The 12,455-nt window shown below is 39.9% G+C and overlaps 2 protein-coding genes across 3 annotated transcripts; both read right to left on the bottom strand.

Moving 5' to 3' along the window:
• Positions 1-1,612: 1,612 nt before the first annotated feature.
• On the bottom strand, positions 1,613-4,751 carry LOC144991926 (uncharacterized). 2 transcript variants are annotated; one of them, XM_078946157.1, is made up of 5 exons: positions 4,618-4,751; positions 2,783-3,029; positions 2,612-2,632; positions 2,131-2,263; positions 1,613-1,777 (listed from the first exon to the last, which is right to left on the bottom strand). In XM_078946157.1, the coding sequence occupies exons 2-5, from the start codon at positions 3,027-3,029 to the stop codon at positions 1,693-1,695; spliced, it is 486 nt and encodes a 161-aa protein (XP_078802283.1). In that variant the 5' UTR covers positions 4,618-4,751; the 3' UTR covers positions 1,613-1,692. The 2 variants fall into 2 exon arrangements, with proteins under 2 accessions (XP_078802283.1, XP_078802284.1); XM_078946158.1 differs by having other exon boundaries at positions 2,131-2,245.
• Positions 4,752-7,259: 2,508 nt separating this feature from the next.
• atpaf1 (ATP synthase mitochondrial F1 complex assembly factor 1) lies at positions 7,260-12,081 on the bottom strand. The gene is made up of 9 exons (XM_004068132.5): positions 11,846-12,081; positions 10,767-10,875; positions 10,637-10,699; positions 10,498-10,560; positions 10,360-10,410; positions 8,506-8,553; positions 8,308-8,403; positions 8,099-8,206; positions 7,260-8,019 (listed from the first exon to the last, which is right to left on the bottom strand). Exons 1-9 carry the CDS (start codon positions 12,058-12,060, stop codon positions 7,840-7,842), a joined length of 933 nt encoding a protein of 310 aa, XP_004068180.1. The 5' UTR covers positions 12,061-12,081; the 3' UTR covers positions 7,260-7,839.
• Between the last annotated feature and the right edge of the window lie 374 nt (positions 12,082-12,455).

The following is a 12,455-nucleotide window of genomic DNA, read 5'->3' as shown; positions in this document are numbered from 1 at the left end:
CTTTGTTTTTTAAAAGAGCTGTGCCTTGCATCTTTGTGTGGTTTTGTAATTATTATATTTCAATTAAAAAAAGCTGTTTGCGGAAAAGTCCCACCCCTTTAACTGTCTCCGCCAATCATTCTTGAAGGCGTAATAACATGTCATCAGTCTGACCCATCAGAATCAGAAGTCTTAACTTCCCTGTTCCAATTTAGCTCAAAAAGTCTCTCAGTTCCAACAAAATACCAGCTAAAGCTCGTCTTTAGCGGTGTAGCTTTCCACAGAATCCGGTGTCAGACCGTGGAAAAAGTGAACAAAACGATGAAGCTCTGAGACGCTTGTCTTTCTTCAGAGACGCCAGTCTTTCTTGCCCTTTTGCGGCAGTTTTCACACCACATCTCCCATGATGCATTGGGTTAAAGTGACAGCGCCTTGGCGCACAATGAGCCGTCCTTGTTAAACGTCTTGAAACCACAACGAACACACAGTTTTTAAATCTTCTAACTTAACTTTTATTTCATCTTTTAGAAAAAAAAAACAGCTGCAACTTCCTTTTTCTGGCTTTTTCTGCCACAATTATCACAAAAATGCATGTGAGATGGGGGGGGGGGGCTGTAGATCAAGACTGAGTTTCTGCTTTTATTTATTTATTTATTTTTATGCTGGTGTGCGGCGGGATTTCACTCAAGGTTAAAGTGTGCCATGGCTCAAAAAAGGTTGAAAAACACTGGTCTAGCCATGGTTTAGTTTACCATAATCTAGATGATGGTAAACTAAATCATGGCTCAAAAAACTGCCTAGGATAGCACACAGGTTAAATAATGTCAGTACAGGTTTGGCTGGCCTCTCATCTTTTCACAGAAAAACCAAAGTCTTGTGTTATCAGGTGGTTTGATCAGCCACTTACCGTTATGTTCACCACATTCACCCGAACCCACTTACTATTTTCTCAGATGTTTGTCTTCCGGAAAAAACTACAAGGTTTGTCTTTACCTGAGATGGGCATGACTGTGCGCACGTTGGTTAAATCTGTACACACTAGGAAGGAAGTGGCTGACAGACAGACGGCTCTCTTGACAGAGCAGGAGATAAGCTGCAGGAGAATCTTTGAACGGTCTAATGCAGTGTTTTTCAACCTGAATGGAGACGTGATGACCAATGTTTTAGCCCGGTGGAACAGTCAGAATAAAAGCACTTCCTTTGCAGATATACTCGGTACTTCCATTTTGAGTTATTTTGTTGTTACTTACTCTTATTTATACCACAATGGGGAAATTGTTCTCTGCTTTGGCCCATTCCCTGGGGGGAGCAGTGGGCTGCGGGCTGGCTGCGGGAGAGCGGGAATCCATCTGCTTTGGTTGTTAAACGACGTGCTCTACTGGTTGAGCTAAACTGCCGCCCAAATCTTTTAATATTTTTGCACTTACTTTTATGTATTGTTGTTGTGTTGTAAGTTATTGTGTTGTGGCAAATAGTTGTATGTTATTTTGTGTTGTGAAATCTATAATGTTATGTTTTGACCCTTCTGCACCACTGTATTTTTCTGATGGAGGATTCAGTCGGAGAAAATGCTGATTCATCAGAATATAAATCCATACATGAAAATACAGATGATTTAAAAAACCACAATAAATGAAAGTCATATAAAGTTTATTGTAAAATGTGGGGTTTATGTGTTACATTTTTTTTTCCATCAAGCACACTTAGACAGCCCTACTCTGTTAAACACATAAAAGGACCATGAGGGGAGTCAGAATTCCCAGCAGCATCTTCCTCAGGTTTGGCCCAGATCTTCTCTCTGTAAGCAAAACAGATTCATAAGAAATTCAAGCTGAAATTTATAAACTTCAGAAAATAAAAGAAAGGAAAATAAAATATGAATAATGAGGTAAAGACAGCAGAATATCAGCATTTCAAAGTAAAAGCACTCTAAAGTGTCGGACTTTGTAAAACAACAACATTTGAAAATAAATCAAAGTTGAGAAAAATAATTGTGATCAAATTTGACAACAAATTAGTAGATTACTCTAAACACTAACAAATTATGAAGCAAAGAAGTTATTTTGTTGAAAACACTATTTTTTTATGCTAACAGTTCATACAGAGGCTTCCTGCTGTGTTCAAATACCACCGAGTTTTATACCAACACACCTGAGTCTCTGGAACAGGATGCAGATCTTTTCTCGCTTCCAAATCACCACACACAGGGAGAAGATGAAGAGGAGGACGAACACGATCAGTAAAATGATCCACCATCTTTGATCATCTGTTGGAGGAAGATCAGCTGATAATAAAAATACATAAAAATCAAAAATGATTCATCATTTTTAGGTGGATGTAAACATGTCTGTTTTCCACTGACATATACTGTTTGGTTTCCATGTTTTCTTGCTTTTTGCTTTGAGACGACCTCAGCTGTGAGTTACTGCTACGTAACTAAAATGATTAAATTAGAGTTGAATCTGTTTATCTGTGATTCCTGTGTGGAAATGACTATCAATGAATTCTTCTATCTTCCTTTTATTGTGAAGCATTTTAGTTCTCTGAAGGTGTTGTAAAGTGCTATCTAAATAAAGCTTCATTCATTCAAACACAATGACATAAACACACAACAGGAGGATCAAACACTCACCCTGAAATGTGGGACAGCCTTCTAAAGAAGAGAGAAGAAAGTTCAGTTTTTTTCTGTTTTCCCTCTTTGTGGTCAAATCAAATGATTCATTTCATTAGTTATTCATTCACTGAAGTTATAAAACACTGACAGCAGATCAGATCAGATCTGACAGTCTCAGTCGTCTCTTACCACTTTCTGCTATCTGGATGTTGTTTCCATCTCCTTCCATGACTGGAGTCTCCTCTAGGAAATAGGAACAAACGGCATAAAGGGAATCCTGAAAGCACACCAAGCATTTGGAAGGAGCAGGCGGAGACACTGAGGAGCAAAGAGGAGCCGTTCCATTCCACAGGTTGTGATTGTTGTTGCTATGAAGGAACAGACCATCTGCTCTCGTGATGTTTGGATCAAAGGCTTTGAAGCAGGAAAAATTCATCTAGAAAGACAAAGAACAGAGAAGATCGAACATTACTGACTCTTTCCTGAGAGAAGTGTGAGCAACACAGAGCTGAACAGCAGCACTGTGGGTTGATAGAGGCTGCTGGACATTATGTCCACACATCCAGACCTGGAGAATCTTTTAGACTGGGAAACTGAAGTCATGTTGATCTTCCTGGTTCAGGTCAGAAACAGAGCTGGAGTCTGTTACCACTTTACATCTTTAGGCATCTTTTTTTTCTAGTTTATCTGCATTACTGTGCTATGGCGATTTGAGGCTACCATGAAAGAAGAGAATAAGAGGAAAGTCGTAGAATTGTGAGGATAGAAATCAAAATATAAACATATTTTAAATCAATTTAACTCACAATCAAGATGTATCATCAGAACACTTAGGAGTGAATTACAAACTGTTAGGATGCAGCAAGAAAAATGTGAAGATGGGAATAGTTAAGGAAATTTCACCACACGTGTCCACACACACACACATACACACACACACACACACACACACACACACGCACTGCGGTGAAGTTAGTTTCAGGTAACGCTCTGTGCAAACGCTAGCACAGAGTAAGTCCTAAACATAGATTTCTTGTTATAATAATAATAATAATAATAATGGATTGGATTTATCTGCGCTTTTCCGTGCAGACGCTCAAGGTGCTGGTGATGCCACTGATGTATATCTGAGCTGCTCCAGGGCAGACAGTGACTGACAGGGGCGTCATGCGATGGAGGAAGGGAGGGTGGGGTGAGTGGAGTGCGGAATCGAACCACCGATCATCGGCCGACCTGCTCAACCGCCTGTGACTCAGAGGGAAAGTATGGTCGGGTCGTCCTGTTACTTTTACCAAGTTGTCAAACTTGTTATCTGATATGCAGAAACATCAAATATCCAGAGTTGTTTGGTTGGAAAAGTTGTAGTTGATTTTGGAAGAATATAAACTTAGTTCCCAGAAAGGCGGGAAAAAAACGTTTTTAACAGCTGATCACCTCAAAAGAAGAGAATTCAAAAAGTGCAGGTTTGAACCTTGAAATGTGACAAATGCAGGACGGTTGGGGTGATGGGAGGGTGGGGGGTAACTCTGCTCTGTAGCTGTTTGTTGTCTTTTTTTATTTGTTGCCTTTTGTTGTCTTAAGAGGTGTGTTTTTTCTAGTGAGTTGTCCAGCTGTCTAGAACTGCAGCAGGTGTTTTGTATGGGATTGCTCCACGACACGGTGATGACAGCATCACTGCGCGTCCACGAAGGAGCGCGGCGCACGTGTACGCGCCCACTGAGTGGTTACTTTTTTACTACACCTTTCCAGACAAGGATGAAACTAACCGATCTAAGACTATGAGAGGCACAAAGTCCATTTCTTTCTTTTCCAGAAACAATCTTCATCTTTGATGTTCTGCAGTTTACAACATCGAGAAGTCGACTCATAATCTAACGTTTTCCAAATTTGAAGAGAACCAGAAAGAAACTTTCTAAAACTCCTTCGTGGAAAACAGAAGCGATCTGGTCTGGAAGTGGAACACAAAGAACCAGCTGATGTTCTGAAGTCAGTAGTTTCAAGAAAATCAAGAAAAAGGCTCTTACCTTGAGGAAACGTCTTTCCTGATGACAGTCCTGTCTTATCTAAAGGCTCTAAGAGAGTGAGGCGGCTTCCCCAGATGCGTCACGGCCAAACCTCACGCGTCCTCCGGAGAACCAATCAGATAACTGGTTTCCTGTTATCTTTTTCCCGCTTGAAAGTCCCGCTAAATTTAAATGGAGAGGCTACAAAATTAAGTTTTTAAATCTATAAAATAAAAATAACTTTCTTATCAAATTAAGAATTTTTGGGATGTAGTTTTCGTTCATAAATATTTTGGCAAATGTAATAAAACATGAACATGATTTGAAACCACAATTGACAATTCAAGTGACAACGTGGAAAGACTGAACACTTCGCAGCTGTTTTGTTGAATACAGTATTGAAATTTCGTATATTTCACATAATTTTGTTTTTAAATGGTTATTAGTACCAGAGGCTCACGAATATTGGCAATGGTTTCTGTTCTTATACAACAGAATTTGAATAGCATCTCCAATTTACATTATAAAAAAAAAGGAAATTAAGCTCTGATAAACAAAAGATAACATAAATTAAAATAAAATAAAATGACCAATAACTCAAAAGTAAATATACAGCCTGCAGTTCCAACAACCAAATACTTTTTGAATGGACCAGGACGCACGAGGACTGAAACACAACAGAAGACAGAGAGTAAGTAAAAAAAAAGAGATGAAAAGCGACATAAATGTTTTGAAAACAGCTCATTTCAAAAGATTGATTTCCCACAAAACGCACACTTTTAACAATTCAGTCAAAAATAAGAAAATGTGACAACAAATTCTTCCTCTTAAGATACCAAACCACAGACTCCACATCCCGACAGTAGAAGAAGGTCCTTCTAACATTCAGCACTGTAGCATACAGCAGTTAATCTGTACTTATTCTGTGTGGACATGAAGTTGAGAATGTGATGAGTCACGTTTTCTCTTCCCCAAAAATAAATCTCCAGCTCCCTGCACCTCCCCTGGACAAACTAAGGGGATCATCTTTAATACTTTTCTAGAAGTTTTTTAAAGCTCAACAAACACAAAAGAGCTTCTTTATACGACCAAACAGGCTGTTCATTTACAAACTGCAGCTCCTTTTGTGCAGCATAAGCGGTTTAATTTAGTTATTTTATGATAGCAGAAACTCCAGATGCTGACCTGCTTGACAGAAGCTTTAAAGAAGGGGTGTCAAACATATGGCCAGATGGTTTAATCCGGCCCACTCATAAAGGATGTTTTTTTTTAAAGCACGTTTCTAGTCCATTCCTGTGGCGAGTTATGTTTTAAAAAAATATCCGAAATGCGCAATTCCGCCACTAGGGGGAGCAATGGAAAAGCAAAACAGGTGAAAAAGCGTGTCTCTGCACATGCCAAAAGAAACCTAAAGGCCCGTACACACCGGGACGAATATTCGCCAGGCGTTATTCGCCAGCGTTTTTCGCCACGTTTTTTGTGTTCACACCCAGGCGATTTTCGCTGACGATGAGCCGAGCGAACATGCAATTTCATTCCCTGACGTTAGATGGCGCTTAATGTAAACAGAAATACTCCTGTACACAAGGTGGCGCTGCGCAACTTTACGCTTCTTAAAGTCGCTTTTCACTCAAAAGAAGAGAGCAAGTATTTACGCGATTGTCAGAATCAAACAAAGAAAACATGAATATTTCAAGCACCAGTTGCTCCAACTGGTGCTTGGTTCGGGGATATTTTACAATGTCCATCATTATTTCTTCGCGGGAGTGTAGACGCTACTCGGCGTCTATCTTCTTTGCTGGTATGTGTGCTCAGCAAGACAGTTTTGTGTTTGAGCGCCCCCAAGTTGTGTTTTACTGTAACTTCAGAAGCTCCAGACACGTGTGCAAAAGCGCCGTTCTCATTGGTCGAATAGATTTTGATGCGACGCGTCGAAAAAAAAAACGAACCCGAGGCGTTTTTTTTTTTTTGACGCTTTGACGCGTGCCGTTTTTTCGCATCGGTGTGCACACTCTCATTGGTCCCCTTTGTTTAGTCACGAGGCGTTAAACGTCGGCGAAAATCGCCGGCGAAATTCGTCCCGGTGTGTACGGGCCTTAACAGTCTGCGTCTGGGTAAGATGCAGTTTGGTTCCCCACGAGCCTCACCGCTGTCACATTGTTATAATAAAGATCAGTAGTGACACACTAATTTCCAAAATGTTGTCATAAAGGAAAAAAAGGTTGAAGTGGAGTGCTGAGCTCTCCAGGAATAATGGACAGAGGTTTATTTGTTTATGGAGCTGAAAGTAAAACCTGCGTGCTTGGTATGTCATCAACAGGTTGGCGTGCTCAAAGAATACAACATTAAGCATCACTGAGACTCACCATAAAGAGAAGTTTCACCATTTGCAGTTAAGAAAAGATTGACCAACTATTAGCTGAACTAAAAAACAACTGTCTGCATTTACTGCAAACATGGCGTCAGTTATGAAGCTCCCTTATTGCAAACAACTTGGTAAAAACATACAAACCTTTTCGGATGTTGAAGGTATGTAAAAAGGCTGCAGAAGTCTTGTACCCCAAAAAGCAGTCGACCCTAACCAACCTGAGTCTGTCAAGGATTACGATTACAGATCCAACATCTCTGAGGAGTCTTGGGCACCAAATGAAGGAATCCAGACATTTATTGCATTTTCGGTTGCTATTTATTGCACCAACATCACAGATGTTGCACAGCTGTGCATATTAGTTAGAGGTTTTGAAGACAGCGTCACAGCCGAGTTTCTTGAGCTTGTTCCTGTGATGGACACAACAGCTGATGACATAGGCAGCTCTCTAGTTACTGCACTGGACAATGTTGGAGGGAACTGGTCACATGATGACAGTCTGGTCACTGATGGCGCCCCATCAAAGGTCAGGAAGAAGGCAAGTTTTGCCACAAAACTCAGACAGCCACCCAGGAAAAGATTCTTGGACATTTCATTGTGTTTTGCACACTTGAATGACAGCACAAACAATTTGAGCTCCTCAGGAGTAAAAGAAATCTGTGAGGATTCTAGAGTCATGCATTTTGGACCCTAAAGGAACCAAAACATCTGAATATCCTGGTGATACTGTGGTATCAAGTCCTTCCAGAGCTCCTAGTTCCTTCAGCCGCTACACTTTCCACCATTTGTCCTCTCAGTTTGTGTACAGACCGCGGCAGACAGCGGTATCAAGACGGCAGCAGCTGAAACCAAACTTTGGGTCGTCCTGAGTACTCTCAGGAAAGCTGTGGAGAAGCAGAACCGAGCCCGCTCTGCTCCAGCTCTGCTATCACCGACATGTGTTTGAAGTCGGCGGGGTGATGGTTGAAGGTCTCCACCAATCGGTACGTTTCCTGCCTCTGCGTGCCGTAAAACAGCTGCACCTGATTGGCCAAGCACTGAGCCTCTTGGACAGTCTGCAGAGATGAGGAACATGCAGGTTGGTATCTCTGAACAACAATTTTTTTAAATTTATTTTATTTTAAACAAACTTACTACAAACTTGGAGTCCATCTCTGCCGTCATGAGCACCACGCCCTTCCTTTCCTTCAGCTCCGGGTAATGGTAGAGGATGAGCTGACTGGGCGCGTTCTCCCCGAGAGTCTGCCAACGAGCCGTCAATTAATCACACGCAGAACTAAAGAGGAGGAAGCTGAGGTTTCCCGAGCAGCTCCTGAAAGCACCGTGAGAAGGGAGACGTTCACCTGGACGTTGATGAGGGACGTAAAGTGGAGCTCATGTCCGGACCACTGAGCCACAAAGAACTCGTAACCCTCCTTCCGAGGAAGCGCGTAAAGAAACTGTGGAGACAGGTAACCGTGGCAACACAAACAGATGAAGGATGCCGGCTAGTTGCAGAAAAGGAACTTGAGTAAACTGATGACACTTTGTGGAGGTCTCACCATGGGGCAGGACTTGGATCTGCTGAACATCACCTCATAGATGTTTGACTGGAAAAGGAAGAAGACAGATCCTCACTGCTGAAGCTGAGGCTCGTCACATGAAAAACTCGACAGTAGATTCTTGATTTTATCAGGAAACATAAACACAAAAGTTAAATACACCCAATGAATGACTTTAAGAACTAACCAAGAAGCTTTTTTTATTTCTGTGGAGGAAATTTATTTCCTTCTTTGCAAAATCTTTTTCCTTATGGGGAATTGTCTTTCATATAATGTCAGTTTATGATCCAGAAACGGCTTCTGATCTTTTTAGATGTGAACTTGCTGGTGTGTTTGGGTCATTGCTTTGCTGCTCTTGACCTTCAGATCAAGAACGGATGAGGAACGTTGCAATGCAACAGGTCTGAATTCACAATCAAAGTGATTAGTAGACCCATACCATCACACTGCCACCACCATGCATGACTGTTGAAATTTTCCCCCTATTTATTTAATACTGTAAAAGCTTTCCAGAAGTTGATTCACTTTGTTTTAAGATGTTTCAAAGTCACTGCTCAAGGCGTGTGATTATAAATCTGACGCGCGTGGGAGGAGCTACCATCAAAGTTTTTTTTTTTTTACCTCATTCAGAGATCCATTTGATATATTTTGAAGAGATCTACAAAAGCGTGGATGAGCAGCGCACGTCTGGGTTCATGGATTACATGAAATCTTTCCACCTTTATCCACCTTTGTCATGGCAGGGAGAACACGTCAATGTAAGGGCGGGGTCATCTAAGATAGCACAAGGGTTAAGTAAACGTATTTCTTTTTCCAAGTTGCAATACACAATAATGCACCTTGTTTAAATGGGCATCTCAGGTATTTTTTTTTTTACATGTAGGAACAGCTTGAGTTAAATAAGTCAATAATGTTTTGTTCTTAAAAATAGGACTGTTTTAAAGTGTTATATACTTATTTATTTATTTATTTATTTGTATATTTACATATATATATTTGAAGCTTTTCAGAAAATAAATTGTAGGCTTTTATCTTGTTTTTTCTCCTTTCTAAGTCAGATATTTTCAATGGGTTTAACTCCCATTAACTCGGTCCAGTTCTCTAAAACCTGCTTTTAACTGAGTTAGTGAGGTCTGCAGTCTTTGCTTCTTTTCTGACCTCCTGAGTCCAGGTTGTGTTCTGGGAATCATTTTGGTCGGTCAGGAAGTGCTTGGAAAGTTCTTCAAAGTTCTGAGTTTCCTCCATGAGTGGATTGCAGCTCTCACTGTGGATATTTGGGCCTGGGAGCTCCAGAAAAGTCACTGACACATCAGTAGCTTTAGATCTCCTCTTTTTTTTTTGAATAGCAGCACGATAATGGGTTTCTTTATGAATTGATTGCATTCAGACAGCTTCTTTTGCCGTAATGTATGATCAGAACTGATTTTAGCTAAAATGATTTATTTCCCTAAAAAACCCCAACGATTAAACTTTGTTTCAGTTCGACAGCATCTCCAGCAATGTGTCAGGAATCCAGCCAAGTATTTCTGAATAAAGATGTGAAAAATAGCGTAAAAATGAAGAAACCAAACAACAGGTTTTATTTTAGCTTTAGGACTTTTTTGATTTTTTTAGACTAATTCCAAACCATGTTTTATCCTAAAGAGAGCACTAAATGTAGTTCAACTTGTTAGTATTCTTTTATAAAATATATATATAATTTTTAGGTTTGAGATGATTTTATTTTCTAGAAATCTGGAAAAAAATCTAATTTCAAATTCAGAAAATAAATCTTTTATTTAAAATAATAAAAAGTAAACTCCACAAAACAGAAAGTTTGTCCCACAAAAACATAAAATCTGAGGAGCAACTCACTGGGATGGCGGCGCTGATTGTGTCTTTACTTGAATAATATTTCATCCACAGCTGAACAATAAAACAGAGCAGACGTTATGCGACCTGGGGTCAAAATCGATGTGATTTTAAATCTGAAGCTGCAGTGAATGGCTTCACCTCTGCCACCTCCTCCCCCGTTTTGTCCTCGATCATCTGAAGATTCAGGATGGACGACAAAGTCTGCAGGAAACCCAGTTTATTCCTTAGAAAGAACAAGCAAAGTATTAATGTGATCTGCTTGAAATACTGAACTCACCTTGTTCTTGGTAAAACCTCCTGATACTCCATCACTGCCGGACGTCTTCCCTTTTTTTCCCGCCTGCAGGAAAACCAAAGAAGCTTAAAAATGTCGCGCTTTGGTCCAAGTTTCCGTGTAGGTGCTTCACCTCCTGCTCCATGAACCGCACAAACTCTGCCTGCTTGGAGTGGCCCAGCACTTCTTTCTTTGCCTCTTGCCTTTTCTCCAGCCGAGCCTTGAACTCCTGGGGCTTGGCACTGAAAGGAACATAAATGATATACAAAAATTAATAGTTTCACTGTAGTTTTATAGCTTGCATAAACTTCCAGCTAATACACAGGAAGTGAGATAAAAGGTCAATTTAAATGATGTCTGGGACAAGATCATAGACCAACAAAAACCCACAAAGACCAGCTTGGTGAGAAGACGACAACAGTTGGCATGATTATCTACAAACAAAAATGTTTTTTTGTTTTTGTTTTAAAGGATCCTCACTGAAAACCTCTTTTTCTCAGGCATATAAAATAACCCAGCTTGACTGGAATCAACTTTGGTCGGTCTGCAAATCTTAATCCCACAAAATAGGAAAAGAATTATCGTGGGGAGAAAATTTGAATTCTATTTAGGGACAAACCAAATTAACAGAAAATAAAATTACTAACCTTTGAAATTTGAGACAAACAAAACAATAATTCCTATTTACTGGATGCTTTTATTCTGAAATGATTTATATATTATGTATAAAAAAAGTCCATACATCTCTATTATTATTCTTTTTTCCACAGTTTACAACCATTTAATTTGCTTTAAGGTTGTCATGTATGCTTAACTTATTTTGTTTAAATATAAACAAATTTACATTCAAATACATCTAAGAAATATTATTTGTTCCAATCTTTTTTTTTTTTTTTTTTGGATCTTGACATTAAATTACAATAAAAGGTTAAAAAAAGGAACATTAGTTTGTCTTAAAAGCACAGCCTAAATTTAAGATTAACATAACTCTAAATATATATATATCCAGATTGCTGAATATCTTTTAAAATAGTACGTAATCTTTTGGATTAAATGTAAACCGGAATTTGTATTTTGATAGATTTAATTAAATCTGCACATTTAGACATTTGCTAATCTGCAGATTACTAGTTTTATACAAGCGAGGCTTTAATTACAGCCGCATATTACATGATGATATGATATGGGTTTGTAACTTTGTTAGCCGCTAACCTGCGCAGCATTTGGATCTTTTCCTGGTACTTGTTGTAGAACGGGTTCTCCTCCAGTTCGGGTTCCTTCCGCACCGAGAAGGCTCGGAACTGCGCCGGGACCAGCCCGGGCATGAGCGTCCTGATGCCGGCGGCTCTGACCGCTAACATGCCCCGGTATCGGCAGGACATCTGAACCACCGCCGCTGACATCTTTTCTCCGTTCCGTTCCCACATCTATGATACTCCGGCGGAAAACGAATGCTAAACTTTGGTTCCGGCAGAGTTGAAATGGGGTGCAAAGAGAGATTTAAATTGTATTTTGACTCAAAAATGTAAACTTGTAAAACGTGTACAAGAATATTATAGTTAAATGAAGACAATGTCAAGAAAATACTTAAATAAAGTGTTTCATAGACAACATAGTTGTTTAATAAATCATAATAATAATAAAAGGTACTTCATTGATTCCCCAATAGGGAAATTGTTCTCCGCATTTGACTTATCCCCTGGGGGAGTGGTGAGTGCTTGGGAGGCAGCAGTGTTAAGGGTCTTGCCTAAGGACCCTCACTGGGTGATGTTAATTGCTCGCCATTGATACGGTAATTGACCCAGTACCATTGTTTACCCCC

This window comes from Oryzias latipes, chromosome 4 (genome assembly GCF_053564925.1).
Source record: "Oryzias latipes strain Hd-rR chromosome 4, Olatipes_Hd-rR_3.1".
NCBI classification, from domain to species: Eukaryota; Metazoa; Chordata; class Actinopteri; order Beloniformes; family Adrianichthyidae; genus Oryzias; species Oryzias latipes.
The sequence above is the reverse complement of the archived record's forward strand: the minus strand, read 5'-3'. Positions and strand labels throughout refer to the sequence as shown.